At 38.2% G+C, this 27,846-nt stretch overlaps 1 protein-coding gene and 32 non-coding genes across 33 annotated transcripts; all 33 read left to right on the forward strand.

The window, feature by feature from the left end:
- Positions 1-35: 35 nt before the first annotated feature.
- Positions 36-107, forward strand: trnaa-ugc (transfer RNA alanine (anticodon UGC)). Its single transcript has one exon. It is a non-coding gene; the product is annotated as a tRNA-Ala (tRNA).
- A 310-nt stretch (positions 108-417) lies between these two features.
- Positions 418-489, forward strand: trnaa-ugc (transfer RNA alanine (anticodon UGC)). Its single transcript has one exon. It is a non-coding gene; the product is annotated as a tRNA-Ala (tRNA).
- Positions 490-799: 310 nt separating this feature from the next.
- Positions 800-871, forward strand: trnaa-cgc (transfer RNA alanine (anticodon CGC)). The gene has a single exon. It is a non-coding gene; the product is annotated as a tRNA-Ala (tRNA).
- A 122-nt stretch (positions 872-993) lies between these two features.
- On the forward strand, positions 994-1,065 carry trnaa-ugc (transfer RNA alanine (anticodon UGC)). Its single transcript has one exon. It is a non-coding gene; the product is annotated as a tRNA-Ala (tRNA).
- A 111-nt stretch (positions 1,066-1,176) lies between these two features.
- trnaa-ugc (transfer RNA alanine (anticodon UGC)) lies at positions 1,177-1,248 on the forward strand. Its single transcript has one exon. It is a non-coding gene; the product is annotated as a tRNA-Ala (tRNA).
- Positions 1,249-1,373: 125 nt separating this feature from the next.
- trnaa-ugc (transfer RNA alanine (anticodon UGC)) lies at positions 1,374-1,445 on the forward strand. Its single transcript has one exon. It is a non-coding gene; the product is annotated as a tRNA-Ala (tRNA).
- Positions 1,446-2,094: 649 nt separating this feature from the next.
- On the forward strand, positions 2,095-2,166 carry trnaa-ugc (transfer RNA alanine (anticodon UGC)). The gene has a single exon. It is a non-coding gene; the product is annotated as a tRNA-Ala (tRNA).
- Positions 2,167-2,279: 113 nt separating this feature from the next.
- trnaa-cgc (transfer RNA alanine (anticodon CGC)) lies at positions 2,280-2,351 on the forward strand. Its single transcript has one exon. It is a non-coding gene; the product is annotated as a tRNA-Ala (tRNA).
- A 125-nt stretch (positions 2,352-2,476) lies between these two features.
- Positions 2,477-2,548, forward strand: trnaa-ugc (transfer RNA alanine (anticodon UGC)). The gene has a single exon. It is a non-coding gene; the product is annotated as a tRNA-Ala (tRNA).
- Positions 2,549-2,846: 298 nt separating this feature from the next.
- On the forward strand, positions 2,847-2,918 carry trnaa-cgc (transfer RNA alanine (anticodon CGC)). The gene has a single exon. It is a non-coding gene; the product is annotated as a tRNA-Ala (tRNA).
- Positions 2,919-3,043: 125 nt separating this feature from the next.
- trnaa-ugc (transfer RNA alanine (anticodon UGC)) lies at positions 3,044-3,115 on the forward strand. Its single transcript has one exon. It is a non-coding gene; the product is annotated as a tRNA-Ala (tRNA).
- Positions 3,116-3,228: 113 nt separating this feature from the next.
- On the forward strand, positions 3,229-3,300 carry trnaa-ugc (transfer RNA alanine (anticodon UGC)). Its single transcript has one exon. It is a non-coding gene; the product is annotated as a tRNA-Ala (tRNA).
- A 125-nt stretch (positions 3,301-3,425) lies between these two features.
- trnaa-ugc (transfer RNA alanine (anticodon UGC)) lies at positions 3,426-3,497 on the forward strand. Its single transcript has one exon. It is a non-coding gene; the product is annotated as a tRNA-Ala (tRNA).
- Positions 3,498-3,610: 113 nt separating this feature from the next.
- trnaa-cgc (transfer RNA alanine (anticodon CGC)) lies at positions 3,611-3,682 on the forward strand. The gene has a single exon. It is a non-coding gene; the product is annotated as a tRNA-Ala (tRNA).
- A 111-nt stretch (positions 3,683-3,793) lies between these two features.
- On the forward strand, positions 3,794-3,865 carry trnaa-ugc (transfer RNA alanine (anticodon UGC)). The gene has a single exon. It is a non-coding gene; the product is annotated as a tRNA-Ala (tRNA).
- Positions 3,866-4,345: 480 nt separating this feature from the next.
- Positions 4,346-4,417, forward strand: trnaa-ugc (transfer RNA alanine (anticodon UGC)). The gene has a single exon. It is a non-coding gene; the product is annotated as a tRNA-Ala (tRNA).
- Positions 4,418-4,528: 111 nt separating this feature from the next.
- trnaa-cgc (transfer RNA alanine (anticodon CGC)) lies at positions 4,529-4,600 on the forward strand. Its single transcript has one exon. It is a non-coding gene; the product is annotated as a tRNA-Ala (tRNA).
- Positions 4,601-4,713: 113 nt separating this feature from the next.
- On the forward strand, positions 4,714-4,785 carry trnaa-cgc (transfer RNA alanine (anticodon CGC)). Its single transcript has one exon. It is a non-coding gene; the product is annotated as a tRNA-Ala (tRNA).
- A 125-nt stretch (positions 4,786-4,910) lies between these two features.
- Positions 4,911-4,982, forward strand: trnaa-ugc (transfer RNA alanine (anticodon UGC)). The gene has a single exon. It is a non-coding gene; the product is annotated as a tRNA-Ala (tRNA).
- A 298-nt stretch (positions 4,983-5,280) lies between these two features.
- On the forward strand, positions 5,281-5,352 carry trnaa-cgc (transfer RNA alanine (anticodon CGC)). Its single transcript has one exon. It is a non-coding gene; the product is annotated as a tRNA-Ala (tRNA).
- A 125-nt stretch (positions 5,353-5,477) lies between these two features.
- trnaa-ugc (transfer RNA alanine (anticodon UGC)) lies at positions 5,478-5,549 on the forward strand. The gene has a single exon. It is a non-coding gene; the product is annotated as a tRNA-Ala (tRNA).
- A 113-nt stretch (positions 5,550-5,662) lies between these two features.
- Positions 5,663-5,734, forward strand: trnaa-ugc (transfer RNA alanine (anticodon UGC)). The gene has a single exon. It is a non-coding gene; the product is annotated as a tRNA-Ala (tRNA).
- Positions 5,735-5,859: 125 nt separating this feature from the next.
- trnaa-ugc (transfer RNA alanine (anticodon UGC)) lies at positions 5,860-5,931 on the forward strand. Its single transcript has one exon. It is a non-coding gene; the product is annotated as a tRNA-Ala (tRNA).
- A 113-nt stretch (positions 5,932-6,044) lies between these two features.
- Positions 6,045-6,116, forward strand: trnaa-cgc (transfer RNA alanine (anticodon CGC)). The gene has a single exon. It is a non-coding gene; the product is annotated as a tRNA-Ala (tRNA).
- Positions 6,117-6,241: 125 nt separating this feature from the next.
- On the forward strand, positions 6,242-6,313 carry trnaa-cgc (transfer RNA alanine (anticodon CGC)). The gene has a single exon. It is a non-coding gene; the product is annotated as a tRNA-Ala (tRNA).
- Positions 6,314-6,754: 441 nt separating this feature from the next.
- On the forward strand, positions 6,755-6,826 carry trnaa-ugc (transfer RNA alanine (anticodon UGC)). The gene has a single exon. It is a non-coding gene; the product is annotated as a tRNA-Ala (tRNA).
- A 111-nt stretch (positions 6,827-6,937) lies between these two features.
- trnaa-ugc (transfer RNA alanine (anticodon UGC)) lies at positions 6,938-7,009 on the forward strand. Its single transcript has one exon. It is a non-coding gene; the product is annotated as a tRNA-Ala (tRNA).
- A 125-nt stretch (positions 7,010-7,134) lies between these two features.
- On the forward strand, positions 7,135-7,206 carry trnaa-ugc (transfer RNA alanine (anticodon UGC)). The gene has a single exon. It is a non-coding gene; the product is annotated as a tRNA-Ala (tRNA).
- Positions 7,207-7,331: 125 nt separating this feature from the next.
- On the forward strand, positions 7,332-7,403 carry trnaa-ugc (transfer RNA alanine (anticodon UGC)). Its single transcript has one exon. It is a non-coding gene; the product is annotated as a tRNA-Ala (tRNA).
- Positions 7,404-7,515: 112 nt separating this feature from the next.
- On the forward strand, positions 7,516-7,587 carry trnaa-ugc (transfer RNA alanine (anticodon UGC)). The gene has a single exon. It is a non-coding gene; the product is annotated as a tRNA-Ala (tRNA).
- A 480-nt stretch (positions 7,588-8,067) lies between these two features.
- trnaa-agc (transfer RNA alanine (anticodon AGC)) lies at positions 8,068-8,139 on the forward strand. Its single transcript has one exon. It is a non-coding gene; the product is annotated as a tRNA-Ala (tRNA).
- A 450-nt stretch (positions 8,140-8,589) lies between these two features.
- trnaa-ugc (transfer RNA alanine (anticodon UGC)) lies at positions 8,590-8,661 on the forward strand. Its single transcript has one exon. It is a non-coding gene; the product is annotated as a tRNA-Ala (tRNA).
- Positions 8,662-13,755: 5,094 nt separating this feature from the next.
- On the forward strand, positions 13,756-27,441 carry LOC127959724 (mitochondrial import receptor subunit TOM70). The gene is made up of 12 exons (XM_052559051.1): positions 13,756-14,094; positions 16,804-16,977; positions 17,069-17,195; positions 17,380-17,489; positions 17,609-17,757; positions 19,046-19,253; positions 21,710-21,844; positions 23,815-23,922; positions 24,094-24,210; positions 24,325-24,422; positions 24,518-24,640; positions 25,696-27,441. The coding sequence occupies exons 1-12, from the start codon at positions 13,858-13,860 to the stop codon at positions 25,847-25,849; spliced, it is 1,740 nt and encodes a 579-aa protein (XP_052415011.1). The 5' UTR covers positions 13,756-13,857; the 3' UTR covers positions 25,850-27,441.
- Positions 27,442-27,846: the final 405 nt, after the last annotated feature.

The raw sequence follows: 27,846 nt of genomic DNA on the forward strand, positions 1-27,846 counted from the left end.
GTTACACAAAGAAGCAGCAGGGATGAGTGAAATGTGGGCATGTAGCTCAGTGGTAGAGCGCATGCTTTGCATGTATGAGGTCCTGGGTTCAATCCCCAGCATCTCCAAACACTGTTTGCTGAGTAAAAAGCAAATTTTAATTTGCTTCTTTGCTCTAGTGTTACACTACTGGATTGTTAGTGTTTCTTGAACAAAGAAGCAGCACTGCTGCTCAAAAAGTGGGCATGTAGCTCAGTGGTAGAGCGCATGCGTCGCATGTATGAGGTCCTGGGTTCAATCGCCAGCATCTCCAAGCACTGTTTAATGACTTTCATGTGAGATTAAGAAAGATAAAAGTGGCTTCTTTTCTCTGAATTGTTAAACGACTGGATTGTTACTGTTTGTTACACAAAGAAGCAGCAGGGCTGATTGAAATTTGGGGATGTAGCTCAGTGGTAGAGCGCATGCTTTGCATGTATGAGGTCCTGGGTTCAATCCCCAGCATCTCCAAACACTGTTTGCTGAGTAAAAAGCAAATTTAAATTTGCTTCTTTGCTCTAGTGTTACACTACTGGATTGTTAGTGTTTGTTGAACAAAGAAGCAGCAAAGCTGCTCAAAGCGAGGGGATCTAGCTCAGTGGTAGAGCGCACGCTTTGCATTTATGAGGACCTGGGTTCAATCCTCAGCATCTCCAAGCACTGTTTAATGACTTTCATGTGAGATTAAGAAAGAGAAAAGTGGCTTCTTTTCTCTGAAGTGTTACACGACTCGATTGTTACTGTTTGTTACACAAAGAAGCAGCAGGGCTGATTGAAATGTGGGGATGTAGCTCAGTGGTAGAGCGCATGCTTCGCATGTATGAGGTCCTGGGTTCAATCCCCAGCATCTCCAAGCACTGTTTAATGACTTTCATGTGAGATTAAGAAAGAGAAAAGTGGCTTCTTTTCTCTGAAGTGTTACACGACTCGACACGACTTTGTTACACAAAGAAGCAGCAGGGCTGATCGAAACGTGGGGATGTAGCTCAGTGGTAGAGCGCATGCTTTGCATGTATGAGGTCCTGGGTTCAATACCCAGCATCTCCAAGCACTGTTTGCTGAGTTTAAGCAAAATAGTTTAGCTTTTTTGCTCTAGTGTTACACTACTGGATTGTTAGTGTTTGTTGAACAAAGAAGCAGCAATGCTGCTCAAAATATGGGGATGTAGCTCAGTGGTAGAGCGCATGCTTTGCATGTATGAGGTCCTGGGTTCAATCCCCAGCATCTCCAAGCACTGTTTAATGACTTTCATGTGAGATTAAGAAAGAGAAAAGTGGCTTCTTTTCTCTGAAGTGTTACATGACTCGATTGTTACTGTTTGTTACACAAAGAAGCAGCAGGGCTGATTGAAATGTGGGGATGTAGCTCTGTGGTAGAGCGCATGCTTTGCATGTATGAGGTCCTGGGTTCAATACCCAGCATCTCCAAGCACTGTTTGCTGAGTTTAAGCAAAATAGTTTAGCTTCTTTGCTCTAGTGTTACACTACTGGATTGTTAGTGTTTTTTGAACAAAGAAGCAGCAATGCTGCTCATAACATGCGGATGTAGCTCAGTGGTAGAGCGCATGCTTAGCATGTATGAGGTCCTGGGTCCTATCTCCAAGCAATGTTTAATAACTTTCATGTGAGATTAAGAAAAAATATGTTGCTTCTTTCCCCTAAATTCTTACATGACTAGATTGATAGTGTTTGTAAAAGAAAAAAGCAGCAAAGTTTTATGTTAAATGGGGATGTAGCTCAGAGGTAGATTGCCTCTTTTGCATGTATTTGCCCAGCATCCCCAAGCACTGTTTGCTGAGTTTAAGCAAAATAATTTTGCTTCTTTGCTCTAGTGTTACACTACTGGATTGTTAGTGTTTGTTGAACAAAGAAGCAACAATGCTGCTCAAAATATGGGGATGTAGCTCAGTGTTAGAGCACATGCTTTGCATGTGTGAGGTCCTGGGTTCAATCCCTAGCATCTCCAAGAACTGTTTGCTGAGTTTAAGCAAAATAATTTTGCTTCTTTGCTCTAGTGTTTCACTACTGGATTGTTAGTGTTTGTTGAACAAAGAAGCAGCAATGCTGCTCAAAATATGGGGATCTAGCTCAGTGGTAGAGCGCATGCTTTGCATGTATGAGGTCCTGGGTTCAATCCCCAGCATCTCCAAACACTGTTCGCTGAGTAAAAAGCAAATTTAAATTTGCTTCTTTGCTATAGTGTTACACTACTGGATTGTTAGTGTTTGTTGAACAAAGAAGCAGCAATGCTGCTCAAAAAGTGGGGATGTAGCTCAGTGGTAGAGCGCATGCTTCGCATATATGAGGTCCTGGGTTCAATCCCCAGCATCTCCAAGCACTGTTTAATGACTTTCATGTGAGATTAAGAAAGAGAAAAGTGGCTTCTTTTCTCTGAAGTGTTACACGACTCGATTGTTACTGTTTGTTACACAAAGAAGCAGCAGGTATGATTGAAATGTGGGGATGTAGCTCAGTGGTAGAGCGCATGCTTTGCATGTATGAGGTCCTGGGTTCAATCCCCAGCATCTCCAAACAATGTTTGCTGAGAAAAAAGCAAATTTTAATTTGCTTCTTTGCTCTAGTGTTACACTACTGGATTGTTAGTGTTTGTTGAACAAAGAAGCAGCAAAGCTGGTCAAAACGTGGGGATATAGCTCAGTGGTAGAGCGCATGCTTTGCATGTATGAGGTCCTGGGTACAATCCACAGCATCTCCAAACACTGTTTGCTGAGTAAAAAGCAAATTTTAATTTGCTTCTTTGCTCTAGTGTTACACTACTGGATTGTTAGTGTTTGTTGAACAAAGATGAAGCAATGCTGCTCAAAAAGTGGGGATGTAGCTCAGTGGTAGAGCGTATGCTTCGCATGTATGAGGTCCTGTGTTCAATCCCCAGCATCTCCAAGCACTGTTTATTGACTTTCATGTGAGATTAAGAAAGATAAAAGTGGCGTCTTTTCTCTGAATTGTTACACGACTCGATTGTTACTGTTTGTTACACAAAGAAGCAGCAGGGATGATTGAAATGTGGGGATGTAGCTCAGTGGTAGAGCGCATGCTTTGCATGTATGAGGTCCTGGGTTCAATCCCCAGCATCTCCAAACACTGTTTGCTGAGTAAAAAGCAAATTTTAATTTGCTTCTTTGCTCTAGTGTTACACTACTGGATTGTTAGTGTTTGTTGAACAAAGAAGCAGCAAAGCTGCTCAAAACGTGGGGATATAGCTCAGTGGTAGAGCGCATGCTTTGCATGTATGAGGTCCTGGGTACAATCCCCAGCATCTCCAAGCACTGTTTAATGACTTTCATGTGAGATTAAGAAAGTGAAAAGTGGCTTCTTTTCTCTGAAGTGTTACACGACTCGATTGTTACTGTTTGTTACACAAAGAAGCAGCAAGGATGATTGAAATGTGGGGATGTAGCTCAGTGGTAGAGCGCATGCTTTGCATGTTTGAGGTCCTGGGTTCAATCCACAGCATCTCCAAACACTGTTTGCTGAGTAAAAAGCAAATTTTAATTTGCTTCTTTGCTCTAGTGTTACACTACTGGATTGTTAGTGTTTGTTGAACAAAGAAGCAGCAATGCTGCTCAAAAACAGGGGATGTAGCTCAGTGGTAGAGCGCATGCTTCGCATGTATGAGGTCCTGGGTTCAATCCCCAGCATCTCCAAGCACTGTTTGCTGAGTTTAAGCAAAATAGTTTAGCTTTTTTGCTCTAGTGTTACACTACTGGATTGTTAGTGTTTGTTGAACAAAGAAGCAGCAATGCTGCTCAAAATATGGGGATCTAGCTCAGTGGTAGAGCGCATGCTTTGCATGTATGAGGTCCTGGGTTCAATCCCCAGCATCTCCAAGCACTGTTTAATGACTTTCTTGTGAGATTAAGAAAGAGAAAAGTGGCTTCTTTTCTCTGAAGTGTTACATGACTCGATTGTTACTGTTTGTTACACAAAGAAGCAGCAGGGCTGATTGAAATGTGGGGATGTAGCTCTGTGGTAGAGCGCATGCTTTGCATGTATGAGGTCCTGGGTCCTATCTCCAAGCAATGTTTAATAACTTTCATGTGAGATTAAGAAAAAATATGTTGCTTCTTTCCCCTAAATTCTTACATGACTAGATTGATAGTGTTTGTAAAAGAAAAAAACAGCAAAGTTTTATGTTAAATGGGGATGTAGCTCAGAGGTAGATTGCCTCTTTTGCATGTATTTGCCCAGCATCCCCAAGCACTGTTTGCTGAGTTTAAGCAAAATAATTTTGCTTCTTTGCTCTAGTGTTACACTACTGGATTGTTAGTGTTTGTTGAACAAAGAAGCAACAATGCTGCTCAAAATATGGGGATGTAGCTCAGTGTTAGAGCACATGCTTTGCATGTGTGAGGTCCTGGGTTCAATCCCTAGCATCTCCAAGAACTGTTTGCTGAGTTTAAGCAAAATAATTTTGCTTCTTTGCTCTAGTGTTTCACTACTGGATTGTTAGTGTTTGTTGAACAAAGAAGCAGCAATGCTGCTCAAAAAGTGGGGATGTAGCTCAGTGGTAGAGCGCATGCTTCGCATGTATGAGGTCCTGGGTTCAATCCCCAGCATCTCCAAACACTGTTCGCTGAGTAAAAAGCAAATTTAAATTTGCTTCTTTGCTATAGTGTTACACTACTGGATTGTTAGTGTTTGTTGAACAAAGAAGCAGCAATGCTGCTCAAAAAGTGGGGATGTAGCTCAGTGGTAGAGCGCATGCTTCGCATGTATGAGGTCCTGGGTTCAATCCCCAGCATCTCCAAGCACTGTTTAATGACTTTCATGTGAGATTAAGAAAGAGAAAAGTGGCTTCTTTTCTCTGAAGTGTTACACGACTCGATTGTTACTGTTTGTTACACAAAGAAGCAGCAGGTATGATTGAAATGTGGGGATGTAGCTCAGTGGTAGAGCGCATGCTTTGCATGTATGAGGTCCTGGGTTCAATCCCCAGCATCTCCAAACAATGTTTGCTGAGAAAAAAGCAAATTTTAATTTGCTTCTTTGCTCTAGTGTTACACTACTGGATTGTTAGTGTTTGTTGAACAAAGAAGCAGCAAAGCTGGTCAAAACGTGGGGATATAGCTCAGTGGTAGAGCGCATGCTTTGCATGTATGAGGTCCTGGGTACAATCCACAGCATCTCCAAACACTGTTTGCTGAGTAAAAAGCAAATTTTAATTTGCTTCTTTGCTCTAGTGTTACACTACTGGATTGTTAGTGTTTGTTGAACAAAGATGAAGCAATGCTGCTCAAAAAGTGGGGATGTAGCTCAGTGGTAGAGCGTATGCTTCGCATGTATGAGGTCCTGTGTTCAATCCCCAGCATCTCCAAGCACTGTTTATTGACTTTCATGTGAGATTAAGAAAGATAAAAGTGGCTTCTTTTCTCTGAATTGTTACACGACTCGATTGTTACTGTTTGTTACACAAAGAAGCAGCAGGGATGCTTGAAATGTGGGGATGTAGCTCAGTGGTAGAGCGCATGCTTTGCATGTATGAGGTCCTGGGTTCAATCCCCAGCATCTCCAAACACTGTTTGCTGAGTAAAAAGCAAATTTTAATTTGCTTCTTTGCTCTAGTGTTACACTACTGGATTGTTAGTGTTTGTTGAACAAAGAAGCAGCAAAGCTGCTCAAAACGTGGGGATATAGCTCAGTGGTAGAGCGCATGCTTTGCATGTATGAGGTCCTGGGTACAATCCCCAGCATCTCCAAGCACTGTTTAATGACTTTCATGTGAGATTAAGAAAGTGAAAAGTGGCTTCTTTTCTCTGAAGTGTTACACGACTCGATTGTTACTGTTTGTTACACAAAGAAGCAGCAAGGATGATTGAAATGTGGGGATGTAGCTCAGTGGTAGAGCGCATGCTTTGCATGTTTGAGGTCCTGGGTTCAATCCACAGCATCTCCAAACACTGTTTGCTGAGTAAAAAGCAAATTTTAATTTGCTTCTTTGCTCTAGTGTTACACTACTGGATTGTTAGTGTTTGTTGAACAAAGAAGCAGCAATGCTGCTCAAAAACAGGGGATGTAGCTCAGTGGTAGAGCGCATGCTTCGCATGTATGAGTTCATGGGTTCGATCCCCAGCATCTCCAAGCACTTTTTCACATCTCTCATGTGAGATTAAGAAAGATAAAAGTGGCTTCTTTTCTCTTAATTGTTAAACGACTGGATTGTTACTGTTTGTTACACAAAGAAGCAGCAGGGCTGATTGAAATTTGGGGATGTAGCTCAGTGGTAGAGCGCATGCTTCGCATGTGTGAGGTCCTGGGTTCAATCCCCAGCATCTCCAAGCACTGTTTAATGACTTTCATGTGAAATTAAGAAAGAGAAAAGTGGCTTCTTTTCTCTGGTTGAAATGTGGGGATGTAGCTTAGTGGTAGAGCGCATGCTTTGCATGTATGAGGTCCTGGGTTCAATGCCCAGCATTGTTTCCTGAGTAAAAAGCAAAATAACTTTGCTTCTTTGCTCTAGTGTTACACTTCTGGATTGTTAGTGTTTGTTGAACAAAGAAGCAGCAAAGCTGCTCAAAAAGTGGGGATGTAGCTCAGTGGTAGAGCGCATGCTTTACATGTATGAGGTCCTGGGTCTAATCCCCATTATCTCCAAGCAATGTTTAATGACTTTCATGTGAGATTAAGAAAGAGAAAAGTGGCTTCTTTTCTCTGAAGTGTTACACGACTCGATTGTTACTGTTTGTTACACAAAGAAGCAGAAGGGATGATTGAAATGTGGGGATGTAGCTCAGTGGTAGAGGGCATGCTTTGCATGTTTGAGGTCCTGGGTTCAATCCCCAGCATCTCCAAACACTGTTTGCTGAGTTTAAGCAAAATAATTTTGCTTCTTTGCTCTAGTGTTACACTACTGGATTGTTAGTGTTTGTTGAACAAAGAAGCAGCAAAGCTGCTCAAAACGTGGGGATGTAGCTCAGTGGTAGAGCGCATGCATTGCATGTATGAGGTCCTGGGTTCAATCCCCAGCATCTCCAAGCACTGTTGAATGACTTTCATGTGAGATTAAGAAAGAGAAAAGTGGCTTCTTTTCTCTGAAGTGTTACACGACTCGATTGTTACTGTTTGTTACACAAAGAAGCAGCAGGGCTGATTGAAATGTGGGGATGTAGCTCAGTGGTAGAGCGCATGCTTTGCATGTATGAGGCCCTAGGTTCAATCCCCAGCATCTCCAAGCACTGTTTCACATCTATCATGTGAGATTAAGAAAGAGAAAAGTGCCTTCTACTCTCTGAATTGTTACACGACTGGATTGTTACTGTTTGTTACACAAAGAAGCAGCAGGGATGATTGAAAAGTGGGGATGTAGCTCAATGGTAGAGCGCATGCTTTGCATGTATGAGGTCCTGGGTTCAATCCCCAGCATCTCCAAGCACTGTTTGCTGAGTAAAAAGCAAAATAATTTTGCTTCTTTGCTCTAGTGTTACACTACTGGATTGTTATTGTTTGTTGAACAAAGAAGCAGCAATGCTGCTCAAAATATGGGGATGTAGCTCAGTGTTAGAGCATATGCTTTGCATGTGTGAGGTCCTGGGTTCAATCCCCAGCATCTCCAAGCACTGTTTCACATCACTCATGTGAGATTAAGAAAGAGAAAAGTGGCTTCTTTTTTCTGAATTGTTACACGACTGGATTGTTACTGTTTGTTACACAAAGAAGCAGCAGGGCTGATTGAAATGTGGGGATGTAGCTCAGTGGTAGAGCGCATGCTTAGCATGTATGAGGTCCTGGGTTGCATCTCCAAGCGATGTTTAATGACTTTCATGTGAGATTAAGAGAAAACATGTTGCTTCTTTCCCCTAAATTCTTACATGACTAGACTGATAGTGTTTGTAAAAGAAAGAAGCAGCAAAGTTCTATGTTAAATGGCGATGTAGCTCAGAGGTAGATTGCCTCTTTTGCATGTATTTGCCCAGCATCTCCAAGCACTGTTTGCTGAGTTTAAGCAAAATAATTTTGAATCTTTTCTCTAGTGTTACACTACTGGATTGTTAGTGTTTGTTGAACAAAGAAGCAGCAATGCTGCTCATAACATAGGGATGTAGCTCAGTGGTAGAGCGCATGCTTAGCATGTATGAGGTCCTGGGTCCAATCCCCAGCATCTCCAAGCAATGTTTAATGACTTTCATGTGAGATTAAGAAAAAATATGTTGCTTCTTTCCCCTAAATTCTTACATGACTAGATTGATAGTGTTTGTAAAAGAAAGAAGCAGCAAAGTTCTATGTTAAATGGGGATGTAGCTCAGAGGTAGATTGCCTTTTTTGCATGTATTTGCCCAGCATCCCCAAGCACTGTTTGCTGAGTTTAAGCAAAATAATTTGGCTTCTTTGCTCTAGTGTTACACTAATGGATTGTTAGTGTTTGTTGAAGAAAGAAGCAGCAATGCCTCTCAAAACGTGGGGATGTGGGGGTTCAATCCCCAGCATCTCCAAGCACTGTTTAATGACTTTCATGTGAGATTAAGAAAGAGAAAAGTGGCTTCTTTTCTCCGAAGTGTTACACGACAGGATTGTTACTGTTTGTTACACAAAAAAGCAGCAGTGCTGATTGAAATATGGGGATGTAGCTCAGTGGTAGAGCGCGTGCTTTGCATGTATGAGGTCCTGGATTCAATCCCCAGCATCTCCAAGCATTGTTTGCTGATTTTAAGCAAGAAAAATTGGCTTCTTTGCTCTAGTTTTACACTACTGGATTGTTAGGGTTTGTTGAACAAAGAAGCAGCAATGCTGCTCAAAACGTCGGGATGTAGCTCAGTGGAAGAGCGCATGCTTTGCATGTATGAGGTCCTGGGTTGAATCCCCAGCATCTCCAAGCACTGTTTAATGATTTTCATGTGAGATTAAGAAAAAAATATGTTGCTTCTTTCCCCTAAATTGTTACATGACTAGATTGATAGTGTTGGACAATAAAAACGACATGTTTTCTTTTCTTTTCTTGTAGATTTATTTGCCCCGGTTGTTTTTCTCTTTTGTTTTCTGTGACAGTTTCTGGGGCTGAAAGTTTTTACATGAACAGAACGTGTTAACTCTCATTCTTCTCACAGCGCCACCAACAGTATACAACATTTCTGAAACTTTCGACATTTATCCTCTAAATTATATTAGTAACAAATATCTACAATAAACACAAACATGAAACAAATTAAATAATTATTTGAGATAGATATGCTTTGCATGTATGAGATCCTTTCTTCAATCTCCATCATCTCCAAGCAGTTTAATGAGTTTCATGTAAGTTTAAGCAAAATAATTTATCTTCTTTCCTTCAAAGTTTTACATGACTGGATTGTTAGTTTGTAAAATAAAGAAACAGCAATGTTGTTTTTAATCACCTGCATCTCCAAGCACTGTTTGATGACTTTCATGTGAGTTTAAGCAAGATAATTTTGTTTCTTTGCTCTAGTGTTACACGACTGGATTGTTAATGTATGTTAAATAAAGAAGCAGCAATGCTGTTTGTAATATTTGGATGTAGCTCAGTGGTAGAGTGCATGCTTTTTATGTATGAGGTTCTGGGTTCAGTCCCCAGCATCTCCAAGCACTGTTTAATGGCTCAAACTGTACACTGACTGCACTACTGTGAAGAGAGAACTGAAGGTGAACACCAAACTGAGCCAGATAATGACTCGTTCACAAGTCAAGAACTGTTTCTGTCAGACGTGTCCAATTCAAGAACCGAGGACCTAATGATACTGCGCATGTGTGATTCAGCGTGAAGCAGACTGACACACAGAGCGTCTGAACCGAACTGATTCTTTTGGTGATTGATTCTGAACTTATTCTGTGCTAATGTTATGAGCCCAGGTAAACCGAAGGCTTGAATCAAGGGCAATCATCGCCAATGATGCCATTACGTCGAGCTCAAAAGAACCGGTGAACCGTTTTCTTCAACTGATATATTGAATCGAACTCTCCGAAAGAACTAATGTTGATGCGAAAACCGATGCAACCGGTTCTTGACTCGTGAACGAGTAATTATCTGGCTCGGCTCGGTGTTCATATCTCTCCACATCAGTTCAGTCAGTGTACTGTTTGAGTACATTAATTACTCTGGGATATTGATTTGTTTTAACTCAGAGGGAGTGTCAGCCAAATTCAAAAAGTTAACAGCTCAAGTCATTTGTGGATTTATGCGTATTGGAGACACGAACCGTTTAAACGTTTCAGTTCGATTTGGTGAACTGGTTCAAAAAGATCTGGTTTCATCGAATGATTCGTTCGTGAACCGGATAAGACAAACTGCTTTTTTTTTTAATTCTCTCACAACAGACCTGGAAGAGAAGACAATACTGAATAAAGTCATAGTTTTTGCTATTTTTGGACCAAAATGTATTTTCGATGCTTCAAAAAATTCTAACTGAGCCTCTGATGTCACATGGACAACTTTGATGATGTTTTTCTTACCTTTCTGGACATGAACAGTATACCTTTCACACAGCTTCAATGGAGGGACTGAGAGCTCTTGGACTAAATCAAAACTATCTTAAACTGTGTTCCAAAGATAAATGGAGGTCTTACTGGTTTGGAATGACATGAGGGTGAGTTATTAATGACATAATTTAGATTTTTGGGTGAACTATCCCTTTAAGCTCCAGACTGTTGTGAATGCATTAAGGACCGCTTGCAGAGGTTGTGGATATTTCTCAGACCAATTGTTATACTTTGTAAGACCTCAGTGTATAGTCAGGAGTATCCACAGGTATTCATTTTGTTTTGCCTGTGCATCTTTTTTTTTTACTACCAAAAATTGTTTCCATTGACCGTTTTATATCAGACATCAAGGACCACAGTTTCAGCTAATAATCTTTTTAAAGGTTTTACTGAAGAAAAAAAAGCTCAGTTTCACCTTGGATGGCCTGAGGATGTGTAAATTACCAGCAGATTTAAATTTTTGTGTGAAAGGTTTTTAATGTAACATCATACGTTTCTATTCCTGCATTAAAAGTCCATGTAACCAAATTTAAATAATCATTGTGAAGCCAGAACTCCAGCAGTTGTGACAAATTGCTTAACACTATTGATGGTTATGTAATGAGAAATTTAATGATTGTGCTCTAATGTTGTTAGGACTCTGATGACGATAACTGGTGGCATTGGAATCCTCCTCATTGAGCATGAAGGCACTCATCTTCTCTTCATCTCAATCCAGCCTCATTGAAGACCATCATTGAAGGAGAAGTTCTGATGGACAATATTGACGACTTGCCAAAAGCTATGTCCATTCTGTATCGACTTGCATACACACTGCATCTCCACTATCCTAAATCTATATATAAAAAAAAAAACATTCCAGTTCATCCAGCAGGTACTTCTCATGAAAAAAAAAAAAACAGCTTACAATGAAAGGAAATGCATGAAGCTGCCATGTGAAGCCACTTGTGAGGGTAGTTTACCTCTATGTTTGTAGTTTGTACAGCAAATACACTAAAAGTGAACTTATATGTATACTAATAATTTACTAATTAAATACTTTGTATACTTTGAAGTATAGTCTCAGTAAACTACTAGTTTAGTAGTTTTAAGTATACTCATAAGTTTTCTTTAAGTGAACTTTACACCATACTTTAACTATACTACTATGTACCTATTTATGTTTGAATTTGTATATATTTTGTTGTATGAATATCTGAAAATACAAAACATCCAAAGAAAGAACAGGGTATCTGCTTGTAAACATAAACATTTTATTCTAGCTTCATGCATTCTTTTTTTAAACACTTTAATGTGGGTATAGGGTTGGGAACCAAGAACCAGTTCTTATTCAGTTCTGTTTTTTTAAAAGAACGTGAGCAATTTCTAAGTTTTATGGTCTGTGTACATTTTGATTATTTAATTTCTTAATTAGAATGCAATATAAGAAATGGAAAAATTTTAATGAAAATTTTACCTAGTGCCTATTGCCTTTTGACATAAAAGATGAGAGTGGTAAATGTTACAGACATATTATCATGGAACTTTTCAGTATATTATTGAATTTTATTTTCACTTCACATTTCTCCAAAGAGACGGACCTATTTGCACTGTATTTATCAGTGGGACAATGTTCATACAATACTATAACCTAGAAATAATTTAAAGGGGTCACTTGCAAGTCGCAGCAGCATACATTACGTGCCCAGTAACATCAACTTTGAAGCATATGCTGGTTGATGAACCAGCATTACACAACATTACTTAATACCTTAGAGTAACACTACATTTGATGAAGGTAAAATAGTAAAAACATAATAATAGTTAATTTAAATGGAACCGGAACCTGAAAATTTGATTACTGTAATTTATGTTGAATTTTGACATTGCCAACCTTTAAATTAAGTTGACAGTAAGTAATGAACCGTATTGAGCATTGAGGAGTTGAATATTTTTTTTAATAGTTGTTTAATACTTTTAATGGAAGCGAATTGGAACCAGAACTGTTAGGTGGAACTGAAACCTGAAGCGGAAAATTTCTAATGATTCCCAACCCTAAATGTAGGTAAGTTTCATAAAAATTAAAAAAAAAAAAAAAAAAAAAAAAAACATTTTGAACAAAAAGCTGAAAAAAGACTAGGAATTTGATTCAGAATGATAATCAAAATGTAGATGGAGTCGATCAACACCCCAAAGCTTGACTTTAATTATTACCTCTAATTATCTCTTCATTGGTCGACATTTTATGTGATCCTGTTTCATGTGAGATGATCATGTTAGATTACATGTGTTTGCATCTGTTTATTTCTTTTTTCTTCTTCACTTGTGTTTTTTTTTTTTTTCTTTCCTTCTGTCGTGTTGCGTCTGGTGTGGACAGTCAAATTGCTTGCCGCTGGAATCTTGTCGTGCCATTTGTACTTAGGACACCGCGTAAGAGGTGTCTGGCTGCTGTACTAGCATCTTTATCTGGACGCTGGACAGTTGACCTATGTTAGTCTACCAAGATCCAATCAAAATGTAGCAAAACTTTGTGCTGAGGCATTATTGAGACTTAGGTTGCTTTGATAGTGGCTTTAGTTCATCTGTATTGTTGGTTTGGGTGTTTCTCATCATCCTCTTGACCTTATCCCATAGTATTCTATTGGGTTCAGCTCAGGTGAGTTAGCTGCCTAATCAAGCACAGTAATATCATCCACAAATCAGTTCATATTACTTTTGACACTGTGGGCAGGTGCTAAGTCTTGCTGGAAAATGAAGTCAGCATCTCCATAAATCTTGTCAGTAGATGTAAACAAGAAGTAGCCTACTCTAAAAGACAGCATTGACTTTGGAATTAACACATAGTGGATCAACACCATCATATGACACCCCAAATTATAAAATATAATTGTAGATTTCAAGTTGTAATTACAATCTACTTGGAGATGCAGAGTAGGGGGTAAGCGCCCTGATTGACAATGGCCAATACAATTTCTGAGAGAGATAAATAGAAAAGACTACAAATAGACTACAAAGTTCAAGCATGAAAAATAACAAGGTTGAATGAAAACGAAAGAAATAAAAATGATTTAAATGAGTTGCAGAAAAATATAAATAAAATAAAATCCTTTTTTAATTATCATTTCTTCTGTGGAACACTGATTTTAGTTTTTTAAAAGTACAATAAGCAGCCTACCACATTTTGGTTAATCTATCCAGCACGGTCATATTTTAAAATAAATGCTGAATACATAAATAAATATAAAAAATGTAGTTTATTGTGGATAACAAGCCGTAGTCCTCCAGTATCCCATGATACCACGTGCTGAGTGTTTGGCGTGGAGACCTCAGAGTAGTATCTGTAAAGGAGGTGTTTCGTTGTTGCGTATACACGTTCGTGCCTGAGTTTGCGCGTTGGCTGGGTTCTGCTGCGTGAATGATGGCTGCGTCGAAGCCCGTAGAGCCTCAGTCCGGGAGTGGGCTCCCCCGTTGGCAGCTAGCTCTCCTGGTTGGGACTCCGATTGTCCTCGGTGTCGGAGCTGTCTACTTGTGGAACCGAAGTCGCGGCAAAGAGAAGCAAGGGAAAAGAAATGGGGAGAGGAAAACCCCCGAAGGAAGCGCTAGCCCTGTCCAGGGCCAGCACGGTGCGATCAATCCAGAGCTGGAGAACATGGTAATGAGCCCAATTACAATACCAAACTGTCCTCGTTTTTAATACACATAATTTATATATTTGGACCTGTTTTTGTGCCTGTAAATATTTTATTGACACTCCGACTTTACCTCATTCTCAGTCAAGGACACTGCTTGACAAACTAGCTCATGTTAGCGAAAGTGCATTAGCCAGTTAGCTTCCAAGCTTGTGCTTCTGAACTACACCTGTGATCAGAGTCTGTGCAGTCTGATTGAATTGTACATTTCTCTTGGTTTTATAACCCTTTATAATGCAGGACATACTGTGATCTTATTCCTAATGGTTCAGATTTTTAATTTATCTTAAAAATTCTGGTGCTGTGTGTTATGTACGAGGGCGAGGAGGCAGAGTGGGACAAAACCACATGTGACAGTTTCCTTGTAAACCAGGGGTGCCCAAATTCGGTCCTGGAGGGCTGGTGTCCTGCAGAGCTTAGCTCCAACTTCCCTCAACACACTTGCTTTTAAGTTTGTAGTATTGCCTAGTAAAAGCTTGATTAGCTGGTTCAGGTTTAACTAAACTCTTCAGGACACGGGACCTCCAGGACCAAGTTTGAAACCCCTGTTGTAAACTATTAGTCATGTATCTGTTTAATTATTGCATGCATGTACTTCATATGTTGACAGCGTGGCCTATATTTTAGCTGTAAAAACTGTGCTGCACATGGACCCATGCATGCTTGATGCAGTATGGTTTCAGTCACACAATCAGGGTCAAACTCTGCAATCCGTCCCCTCAGTCCATATGGTTCCAGTCATTGAAACCCTAGTGGTGTTCGACTTGATTCTTTTTGGTCAAACTACTAGTTTTTAAATAATTATGAATTAATATTATTATCTAGTAATATCAAATGAATGGAATGGAATTAGTCAAAAAATATGGGAACCTTTGGTCAAATCTAATGCGTGCATTAATTATAGATCGAAATGCATTCATTTACAAAAATTTAAAAAGTGCCTGCTGATTGAACCAGTGGAAATTGTTTAAGTTAAAGTTATGGAACAAATATGTGATAATCACATGCGTGGTAACAGTTATGTAACACCATACATGAATGTGATACTGGCGGCTGCATTTAATTTGTTTGCTTGCTCTTCCAAACAAAAATAAAGAAGCAAAGCATGTACTTGAAGTCATGTTCAGATTTAAAGATCAGAGAATTAAATTCTTTATAGTCTCAGAAGGATAAATTTTTCAGAATATGTCAGTTGGACAGCAAATTGTAGGTGTTCCTTTTTTTATTGTTAATTTTTTCTTTTCATTCATATGGGTTAAGGACCGTTGGCAGTATGCTTCCCTGTTTGTGTTATTTTAAATGTGCTGAAAACAACACCTGAATAATGCCTGTAGTTATTGAGCTATTAATATGTCGACAAAATGGCAAGATGGTATCTAGATGGAGTTGCAGGAAATGTGTAGATGCTTCCATTAATATGTACTCTGCAATTTGTGAATGTATATGCTACTTTTGTACTATCTGTGATATAATTGACTCTATTCCCCATAGGATGATCACCTCTCTGTAAGCTCTGAGGATTAGACAGACACACAGACGTGCGGTGGGGATTTGGCCAGGTCTAGACAGGGGGAGGAGTCTTGGGCAGAGATTTTGATTTTTATGCAGCTAAATATGAGGTTCCATTTGTGCCAATATTATGTCGACATGCTGTCTGTCTATGCTATGTGTCGTGACCTCAGTCATTAAATGAAAAGGTGTCATGCCTCAGACTAAAAGGCTTCAGTCATCGGACAAAACAGCATTGCGACTCGGACTGAAAAGCTTCAGGTTTCAGGAAAAACGACGTCAGTTGTCAGGTCTCATACAATTTGGCATCAGGCCAATGAGGTATGACGCATTTTCCTTTAATGATTGAGGTCTGAGGATGTCCTAAAATGTACACTGTAGTAATAGTAACGACAGAGGGAAACGACGCATAGCAACGATGGATAGCATAGACATGGAAGACGACACATAGTAACGACAGAGGGAAACGACGCATAGTAATGACAAAATGAAAAAACACATAGTCATGACATATGCAGCATTGACACGCAAGACGAAACAGTCAAACGACAAGGACAGATGACAATCTGTTTTTTCAGATTGTATATTGTCAGTTGAAGGTGAAATTATTTTAAGGTTTAATTTTCACTTCATCTAGGTCTATTTATTAAAGTTTTACAAGCTTAACAGGAACGTCAACATGGAGAAAAAAAAATAGTGTTTTCATTTGTAGATTAGGGAAAGACATGCATTAGGTGCACAAACAGAATCACCATGTGAAGCTTACTGTTGCAGTACCTGCTAATCAGTAGCTTCTTTTGAGATGAACATTGACTACGCTTACAACACAAAACTTAGCAAATATAATTAAGTTAACTTTTTTTGCTGGCCTGTTTGCTGATATCCTGTCAGGTTTGACAAATTTTTGTATGTAGCCTGTCTTCTGACAATTTAGGCTAATTGCTATTTTTATGTGTAGATAGAATATATAATTTTCACATTTTCTAAATATAAGCGATCTAGTTTGTGTCTGAATTTTAATATACATCATTTGAAAAAGGAACTAGTTAATTTCTACTCTGGGTTTAATGAAACACTTTAACAGATATAAACACAAATGAAAGCATGCATTTTATTTATTATACTTTTGTAGTTTTGATTAAAATAGTTGTCTGCCCATCCAGAGTCCCCTTGACAAAGCGCAGTCTGCTAAGAATAAGGGCAACAAATACTTTAAGGCTGGCAAATATGAGTTGGCGATCCAGTGCTACACCAACGCTATCAGCCTATGTCCCAAAGAACAGAAAGGAGATCTGTCCACCTTCTACCAGAATAGAGCTGCAGCCTACGAGCAACAGGTTTGTCTCTGTCAGATGATCTTTTGTAGTATCACATACAAAATGTTACGTGTCTGAATGATTGTTTTTTGTTTATTTTTTTGTGTTGTAGCTGAAATGGACAGAAGTGATACAAGATTGCTCTCAGGCAGTTGAGCTGAATCCTTGCTATGTAAAAGCCCTTTTTAGGCGTGCCAAAGCACTGGAAAAACTGGGTAACAAGAAGGAGTGTTTAGAAGGTTAGCATTGTTGCTGTTTTTTTTAATTAATTTGAAATTAACTAGAATTTTTGCTTTGTGTTGAAGATTTTAAAGTCATGTATGAGGTGTTTCATCTCTAGCACCTCATGTAACTAAACGGATTGCTCTCACAATCACTGTTATTAGCTATCAAGTTGTCATGAATTGGCTTTTTTTTTTATAGATGTGACAGCAGTATGTATTCTTGAGGTTTTCCAGAACCAGCAGAGCATGCTGCTGGCAGACAAGGTTCTGAAACAGCTGGGGAAAGAGAAGGCCAAAGAAAAATACAAGGTGGGAATGTGACTGAAAGGTACAAACCTAAGACCTAAACAAACTGCATCATATATTTATAGCATCTCTCTTTCTTTTTTGCCTCTTCCTTTTTGCTTTCTCATGTTTGCTCTTCTCAGAACCGGGAGCCCCTTATGCCATCTCCTCAGTTCATCAAGTCCTACTTCAGCTCCTTTACTGATGACATAATTTCACAGCCTTTACAGAAGGGGGAAAAGAAAGATGAGGATAAAGACAAAGAGGGTGAGGCCTCGGAGGTTACAGGAAGGTGAGACTTGAGGGCATTATATTTTGCCCATTCACATTGAGATTTGTACACTTAAAGTGATTCCTTTCATTGCTTTTAAATTGTAAATGTTCAGTTTTGCATTCTTATAATACGTGCTCACAAGATCTGGTGCCTCCTTTATAAAGCATGCATATGCACAGATTTGATTTTGAGTGTGCATGTGCTTAAACCCACCACAACGCGCATATTTGAAAAAACTGCCTTTGATGTGGGAAAGTGCATTAATTAATTAATTAAAGTGACATTAATTAATTAATTAAATCAGTCATAGTTCAGTGGTGCCTGGGGCAGAAGAGGGACGGAGGGGCAAGTTCGGGAGAGAGTTCAACTTCCTGATGGATGAAGCTGTCCTTCAGTCTGCTGGTCCTGGCCTGGAGACTCTGCAGTCTCCTCCCTGATTGCAGCAGACTGAAAAAGCTGTATGGTGGGTGGGTGATGCAGAGGGCTTTGCAGGTGAGACGGGTTCCATACATTTTCTGGAGGGAGGGGAGAGAGACACCAATGATCTTCTGAGCTGCTCTCACTACGCATTGCAGAGTCTTCCGGTAGGGCGCGTTGCAGGCGCCATACCACACAGTGACGCAGCTCATCAGGATGCTCTTGATGGTGCGTCTGTAGAAGGTGGACATGATGGGGGTGGGGCTCTGGCTCTCCTCATTTTGCTAATGAGACCAACCATAGTCGTGTCATCCGCAAACTTGAGGTTGGAGTTGTGTGATGGTGTGCAGTCCTGGAAGTGAAGAGGAGGGGGCTCAGCACACATCCTTGGGGGAGCCCCAGTGTTCAGTATGATGGTGCTGGATGTGTTGCTGCTGACCCATACTGTCTGAACAACCAGTTGCACGGCGAAGTGTTGAACCCCAGCTCAAGTTTTCTGTGCGAACGTTCAGTCTATGAATCGCATGCATGCATATTTGAGAGATTATCAGAAAATCATATTTAGGATGGTTTCTGTGCAACATTTTATAAATGAGGCCCCTGATCACAAGCTAGGCAATGTACCATCACAACCCCAGTGTAAAGACATTTGCCTTCACTTTCCAAAAAATCATCTGCCAGCTCCTCTTGTTTAGCAGAGATGAATGAATAACCATAACCATAATTCGTTAATAATCCGTAGTTAATTTACAAAAGCAAAAAAAAAAAAAAGAAAAATTATTTTTATTGCTGCTGCTGTTTAATTGTTTTTCTTTTGCATTTGAATTAAAATAATTTCCTACATTTTTATATATAAATTAACTATAGTATTGAACTACTGTGTCCTCAGCTCAGGTTTCCTAAAGGCTAAGCAGTATATGGAGGAGGAGAACTACGATAAGATCATCAGTGAGTGCACTAAGGAGATCGAGTCTGGAGGCAGATACACAGCCGAAGCTCTTCTACTGAGAGCCACCTTCTACCTACTGATAGGCAACGCTACAGCTGCACAGCCTGATCTTGACCGTGTCATCAACATGGATAATGCTAATGTCAAGGTAATAGGATTTGGATCATAAGAAGCCTTCTCTTTCTGCCATCATCTTCCAAATTAAGTGTCTTATTGATACTATCTCACCATATACATTTTTACATGATAAAAAGTGTCATCATGATATCAGTGATGTAGTGACGCAATGATGCATTTACTAGGGATGGGACCGGATGTATGTCAGTCAAAATTATTCGGCCGAAAATGGGAAAAAGATGAATAAATTATACCGAACAATGACGTGACACGATCAAATAGAGATTTGCACTAATGCAGCAAACATGACTGCAGTGTGGAAGCATTGGAAACTGTCAGAGATAAACACAAAGATCATTACAAGCGCCGACAGCGAGAGACTGTTTAGTACTGCATCTCATGTCTCCAATGAGCCGGGGAAGAGGTGGTTGTTGCTGGTTACTGTATGATGTTTAAAATCACGAAATGGTCTTAAACAATTAAATACACTGCAGAATGTTATGTTTTCTAATACATGCATTGATTTCATTTGTTCAAACAGCTTTACACAAGCTCGTGGACACGGTCTCATAGCCAGGGTTTAAAGTCCAAACCGCGAGTGGAATGTGCGCTAAAACTGTGTTACTTGTCAGTTGCTCAGTAACATTTTTATGAATTTTTACAAGGCATGTGATATGTGCATCTTCCCAAAATAGTAATGAGAATAATTTATAAATCTGCTGCTATCAACAAAAAGAAGCATTGAGGACTTCCTGCAGGGTTTTGTCTAAATAAGCTCCATCAGCGTTCATAAATGTTAGTATTGTAATTTTACTGTTGTTCTGTTAAATAAAATTAAAGACATTAATTGTGTGAATAATTACAGCAGCTCTTTTTAATACATTTATTTCAACATTCACAAATATTGTTCAAATTGGGATCTGTAATATTTTATAAGGTTTTAAAGAATTCCCTTCTGCTCCGCATGACTGCATTTGTTTGCATGCCTGATTCATTCAAAATGGCCACAAAATATAACTTATTGTCTTATTTATTTTAAGTTAAATTGTGCTGCTTTGGTGTAAAGTCTGCTAGAATGTAAAAAAAATAAAAAAAATCAGTGTTAAAGTATTTTTAATGTTTAAAAATAATCAGTTGTTCCATGTAGTTTCCATTTAATTAATTTAACATTTAATATGTTAATATTAACAAGTTATATGACATATATTTGAATATTTTTAAAAAAATAAAAAAAGTAATGCAATAGTGACTTTACCGGGTAATGTTTACTTATAATGATGTAACTTAGTTACAAACTTGTTTACTATTTGTGAGAAGAAACTATAACTAATTACTTTTTTAAAGCCCAAAGCTGGTCACTACTATTGCACTATAATGTTTCTTCTACCACCTTATGACGATAGATTATCACTTCGAATTAGGTATTCAGTCATCAGTGACAGTAGCTCATTGCAAAAGGATGGAAAATGCCCTTCATTGTGTTTGCATTAATAAATGCTGCTGCCATCCAGCTGAAGTCATCAATAAAACTAGTTTTGTTTATTTATTTATTTATTTCTAGATCATCATAAATAGGGATATGCCAGTATCAAATTTTCATGTTGCGATTTAATTGCGCTAAACTTTATTATCTCGGTATTGTAATTTAGTTTAAAAAAAGTCATAATACAGTATAACAGGTTAAATCACTTTATTCTTATAACAAAAATAACTGAACATTTAAATACAATTTGCTACAGAAGTTATGAATCTTTGTTAAAAAAAAACAAAAACAAGCTCATTAAATAACACAGCTGCAACTTTTGATTTTAAAAACGTTATTAAATATTGGAATGCCTAAGATTAATGAATGTTCAGAATAAATTTTCAATGGCAGTTTAAATGTAAACTTTAATGTAAAGTGTGAATAAACAATATCTAGGGCATTTTTTAATCTATAGCCTATTAAGTCTAAAAGTTTAATTATTTGGCGTTTTGATCAACAGCATAGCAAATCCACAAATCTGAATGGTTATTTAAATGTCTTAGTAGTGCAGCTACTTTATTTATGGGGTTTCCAGGGTAAGGGCTGCATTTTCTGCAGTTTGCCGCCATCTGCTGTCAGAGACTGAATGTGCTTTCATTCAACACATCTCTCAGGTGTTCCCCCATGTGCTTCTCATGCGTGCTTGTTTACATCAGAGCGCACATGCATCTTTCAAGCAACTTACAGCGGTGTTGTGCATTTTGATTGGAATAGTATTCTTAAAATGCATTCCAAATTCAGATTAATAATTTGTAATATATAATTATTCACAGTATTTAGAAGTGCCCACGATAACAATATTGTGCATATTAACTACCATGATATATCGCATTGCCGAATACTGGCACATGTCTAATCATAAATATCCCTGCAAATATTCTTGAGTTTTTGTGATATAATTTTGAGGCTATATCACCCAGCCCTAACTGTGGGTCTTAAAGCATCTTTATGATGTGTTTCAGTTACGTGCTAATGCACTCATTAAACGTGGAAGCATGTACATGCAGCAGCAGCAGCCCCAGCTCTCCACGCAAGACTTCAACATGGCTGCAGAGATCGACCCCCGTAATGCAGATGTCTACCACCACAGGGGACAGGTATGATAACTTTGTAGGAGTTTTCGTCTAAAGAAATTCTTAAAGCCCTTATGTGTATAATGTTCTTGATATTAATGTTTCAGCCATAACCTTCATTTGCAGTTTTTGAAGAGTAAGGTGCCGTTGTAATAGCAACTCAAATCCCTGTTGTTCATGAGCCTGCCGAGTTAATGACCTTGTCACCTCAAATACATTTTCTGGCCTGCTTAATATTCTCAGTAGAGACGACTTTTGTGAGCTGATTGCATTGAAGAACCGACTACCCAAATTCCTACGTGTATCTAATCCGTGTTAACGGCAAAAGTAGGCAAACGTATTTTTATTTGTTGTTTTTATTATTATTATTATTTTTTTTTTTTTTATGATAAATCTTTTTATCACTCGTTTAGTCTGTCACCTTTTTTCTTTTTTTAAGGGGCAAACAAACTTTTTTTTTTTTTACAGTGACTTTAATTTACACACGTTCCTGTGGATTTTGTTGAATTTCCTGCATATTTTGTATCACATGAACAGATTTGATCAATAGAAGATTTTTATAGAAATATACCATTAGAAGAGATGTCTCACTGTGACGACTTATGCCGCCTTTCCACCGAAATTACCCGGAACATTTTTACCAGGAACTTTTTTTCCCAGGAACATTTTTCCCCCCAGACCTGTTGCTTTCTGTGTTTCCACCGCGGTGTAAAGTACCGGGAAGATTAGGCAAATGACTGGTGACGTAGGTCCGCGCGCGTTTCTCAATAAAAAGTACCGCTGATTAAAAAAAAAAAAAAAGTATGCTGATTTTGGATGTGCATCATCGGTAGTTAGTTCAGACTTTGTGCATTCGACTGGGGAGTGTGATGTCTGCAACTACGCAAGTTCGGTAAATCTATAAACAGCAGCGTAACTATATATATATATATATATATATATATATTATACTTGATAACTTCAGTCAGCTCGTCTTGGCTACTGCGATTTTCCCTACTGTATATTTACAATAAAACGAAATAGGATATCAAATACCACTGCCTCCTTTGGTTTTCATTTAAGCATAATAACAGCTGCAGAAATGTACTGCAGCCATTACAATGAAACGAAATATTATATAAATTTGCCTTTTTTTATTTTCATTTTAACATATAGATAAATTGAATACAGACCAAAGAAAACCTGTTAGATTTACCCCGCAGCTGAATTATATTTTATGTTTAACCACTAAAGACACATCAGAGCCAGCGGCACATACCCGAAGGTCTATCCCAGGAGAGGCTGCTCTCTGTGGATACATGAGGACTGAGCTCCTGCTGATCGAGTGGAGCTCTCCATCGCAGAGATCGGCGAAACACATTTTTTAAATAGGCGCTGTCTTTATAAATAAACCACAGATTTGAGTTTTAAACAACTACATTCTCGCCTGAAATACTTTTAAAATTACATTTCATGACACAATAACAGTAAAATTTTGAAAATGTTGATCCGAATAAATGGTGTTTGAACTCAACCAATGCTGCATGAAATCAACCAATCAGAATGTTTAGCGCCAAAGTCCCGCCCCCGAAAGTTCCGGAACTCTGAAAAAGTACCACCTTGCCAGCAGGGACTTTCTGAGGGGCATTTTTTTTTTTACCCGGAACTTTATTTAGTTCCTGGTTCCTGCGGTGGAAACACACCAAGTACCAGGCCAAAGTCCCTAGTTCCTGGGTAAAGTTCCTGCGGTGGAAACGCGGCTTTAGCTGATTTAAGGCAAACTTTAAGGCTGCAAGTTTACAGCACTGCACTAAAAGTGGAGTGGAATGTATCTTACACGTGCTTGATGTTTGTACAAAATAGCAGCTACGTGGAAATTATGATGCTCATTTTCACTATCATTCTTACTTACAATTTGCTTAGCTGCTCTGCAACATTCCCCAACAACTGGTAATTAACAACATCAGACTTGTGGAATATCTTGACATCCTATTGGTAATATTTTCATTTCTCAGTTGAAGATTCTGCTGGATCAGGTAGAGGAGGCTGTGGGAGATTTTGATGAGTGTATAAAGCTTCGACCAGATTCTGCACTTGCCCAGGCCCAGAAGTGTTTTGCGTTGGTAAGTACAACAGGAAGGTTGCACCTTTATGCTGGAACTGTGCTTGAAGCTGTCTGAATGAGATGATTCCTCTGCTTAATTTATGTAGTCTACTATTTACTTTCAACTAGAAAAACCTGACATGAGCTATTATTTGTAAAAATTGTTATTGGCATTTTTTTCTTCTCATAGTACCGGCAGGCCTACACTGGAAACAACTCATCCCAGGTTCAGAAAGCCATGGATGGTTTTGAGGATGTCATTAGGAGGTTTCCAAAGTGTGCTGAGGGATATGCTCTGTATGCACAGGTATTGCTCACCTTGATTGCATGAAACCATTTATAAAATTATGCTTTATCATTGTTTACCTCTTTATCATTCTTTACTTAACTATAATGTTAACTCTTTCTTTTTTGGTGATAGGCACTAACAGACCAGCAACAGTTTGGTAAAGCAGATGAAATGTATGACAAATGTATTGAACTAGAGCCAGACAATGCCACAACATATGTCCACAAAGGGTTAGTTTTCTTTTTGTATGTGTGTAATTAAATAATATTGGTAATCCATTCAAGTTCAGTTAAGAAAATACTAATCAGTTGTGTTTCTTTTGCAGTCTGTTGCAGCTTCAGTGGAAACAGGATCTGGAAATGGGCCTTGAACTCATTAGCAAAGCCATTGAAATTGACAATAAGTGTGACTTTGCTTATGAAACCATGGGAACCATTGAAGTCCAAAGGTTTGTGATGTTTCATGGTTTCCCATTTTTTCTATCCCTAATTTGTAAGTCACTCATTATATTGAAACTTTTTTTATGTGGCTATTACAACCTTATAATTTTAGCTTCGGCGACCCTCTACATTGCGAGTAAATCACTCGCATATGTGACTAAATCTTCCTTCTGGCTACTAAATGATGTCTAATATTAGCCAATGGCTAATAAATTCTTTGATTTTACTTGCCAGTGTGTTAGTTGGAGGCTATGTATAAGTTTTGCACAGATATATTTTCACTCGCAAACACGATCTGTGCTTTTTTTTTAAGTTCATCTCAGTGGATGTGCAGCGCACCTGTATTTAATGTACCATAAACTCTAGTGTTAAGGCGCACAAATCACCGTCGCTTTCTGTAACATACACAGAGACAGAGAGAGAGAGAATTGACGCGCTACATTTAAACAATATTCTTTGTTGTATTTTCCTGTCAAAATAACAACGTTCCTATGGAAGTCTTCAGCTTTCAAGAACTACTGGGTTTTCTGGTAGTAAGTGGAGTTAATGCGCAAACGGCAATCTCATTGGCTGGCGCTCAGCTATTATCATTCCTGGTTTTATTTCAGCAAATCAGTTCGAGCGAATGCTCATAACCTGTATAATATTCATGAATCAAGCAGCTCATTAATCCTTAGTGTGTTTTATAGTTCTTATAAGTAGGAATCATATTATCTTATCGGTATTTGTGTAGGTATTTTTAATATATTTTTTTTTTATTTTATTTTTTTATTAACAGAAACACTGAATGACCAAAAAAGCACCACCACCAGTCCAGTTAAAATGTTCAGTTAAAATTACTAATAAGCATTCAAACATGGTTATCAGGTTTGCTTCTAATTACTAAAGTTCTATTCTTAAATCATACTTGATTATTATAAAGCTTGACTGACTGGCGAGTAAACTAAAATATTTACTAGCCAATGGCGATTCAATTGCCAAGGTGTCTGTAGAGGGTTGTTTGGACAAAAAAATAATATATATATATAATTTTTAAATAAACATTTTACATTTTTTTCCGCAGAGGCAATCTGGACAAGGCTATAGACATGTTCAACAAGGCCATCAACTTGGCCAAGTCAGAGATGGAGATGGCTCATCTCTACTCCCTGTGTGATGCTGCTTATGCCCAAACAGAGGTGGCCAAGAAGTATGGGCTCAAGCCTCCCACGCTGTAACTCTTGCCTCCTTTTCCCACTCTGCTGCCGGGCCACAGGACACATGCCATAACCCATTGTTTTGTTTTTTTACTTCATCATAAAGATGATTATTATCAATGAAAAGGATGGCCGGACAGGTTCTGCTACTAAATGTTTACACCAGTTTTTATTTGAGTACTGGAAGGTGGCACAGAAAATGGTGGAGGAGCAGCAAAAAGAAACAAGATAAAGTAAAAAGCAAGTGCAAAGGACTGATGGCTGCTTTGTTTGATATCAAATCATCAGTGGCATAGTTCACATCCTCCCTCATTGAGTATGGCTTAGGCTGTTTTTGCAACAGTACGCATTTGTTCATGTTCAGCCTCCCCTGCCAACTGGTGACATAAATGTGAATCTTTTTGATTATATAATCTTAATTTAATGGTCAATTATGGACATTGGGGTCCTTAATCACCAATAGAACATTACTTTTTACTTTCTTATTTTCTTTCGTCCATCCAAGACACCAGATCGAGTAAGTTTATACCATTATACCAGTGTATACCATCAGCAGGACTGCATTGTTAAGTCATGGTTTGAAGCTGTAATATGCACAAGTTTTGTCCTTTCACTGTCACATCCTAGCAACCTTATTTACGGTCTTTGCTGTATGGAAAGTGAAGGATTAAAGTTTTAGATGAGATGTATTTGTGTTATAAATCTGTTCTTGATGTGTCACTGCCGTGACGACACTGTGTTTTTAAGAATGGGAATATATTGAGGTTTAATGTAAAATTTAGCCATACAGATATTCATTTTTTTTTTTTTTTTTACATTGTGCTGCATTTTATAATGCATGTCAATACAAATTATAATATCCTATAGAGCATATAAAAATAAATAGTATAACTAATTCAAAGCCCTTTTAGCCCTGTACAATAATTTTGCTGTGAAATCACCTTGCCTATCTCTTCAAACTGAGGCACTAAAGTGTTAAATGTTAAAAACGTAGCTGTGAGAAACTTAATGTTTCATTTTTGTGCAAGAACATGAATGAATGTAGAAAAAATATGAATCACCAAAATTGCATTCCTCTCATTTTATCTTCCAAACTGCACATTACAAACTGCTGTTTGTATTTAGTTTAGTTTCTCTGTGAAATAAAAATGTAATTGAGGCGTATTTTTGAAGAATTGCTCCATTCTTTTTAAATCTTAATGCAAGAAAATAAAAGAAACACCTTACATTTGGCAACTAAGTTTGTCCTTCCTGGTCTTTTGTTTAAATTTTGCATTAATTTGTAGTCTTGAGATATTAGGGTACTTCTAAAGTTGAAGTGGCATGCTCTTAAATACATACTGTATATTTGTGTATATGGAGGACAGTTCTATAGAGTCCAAATTAGTTGTGTGTATGTGTGCCTGTGTATAAGCTATAAGTGGCACCACCTAACGTTAAAAATGAATTTGTTGTACTTGATCTGTTGAAAGTAGCTGTCCCCCCCCCCAAAAAAAAAACCCTCAAGTAAGAATAAATAAATGCAATGAGAGGGGAAAATGTGATGTTGGTAAAGTTTACATGTGTAATATTAATGTATGATAATATCAAATAAAGAAATGAGTTGCCCACAATTATTCATAAAGCCAGTTTGGTGATTTTGTGATTAAAATTACTTTCATTTGTAATTACTTGTATTTAATGTTTATTAAATAGACTTTTTGGTTAAAAGCATGACCACCACCACATGCCAAGAGACAGCAGATGAAAATGGGTATTTTGGCTTGCACATTTATAAGTCCAGTATTAATGTGTATTGTTCTTAATAAGTAAAAAAATTATTGTACATTTAATTATCTTAGAATCAGAATGAGCTTTATTGCCAGGTGTGTTTACACATAAGGAAGTTGTTTTAGTGACAGAAGCTCCACACTTCGACAGAATGACAGTGACAACACAGGACAAAGACAGTATAATATAGAAATATACAAAAAAGCATAACAAAAACTATATATAATGTAGAAAATTATGTATGTACA

The sequence above is a fragment of the Carassius gibelio genome, chromosome B6, assembly GCF_023724105.1.
Source record: "Carassius gibelio isolate Cgi1373 ecotype wild population from Czech Republic chromosome B6, carGib1.2-hapl.c, whole genome shotgun sequence".
Lineage (NCBI taxonomy): Eukaryota > Metazoa > Chordata > Actinopteri > Cypriniformes > Cyprinidae > Carassius > Carassius gibelio.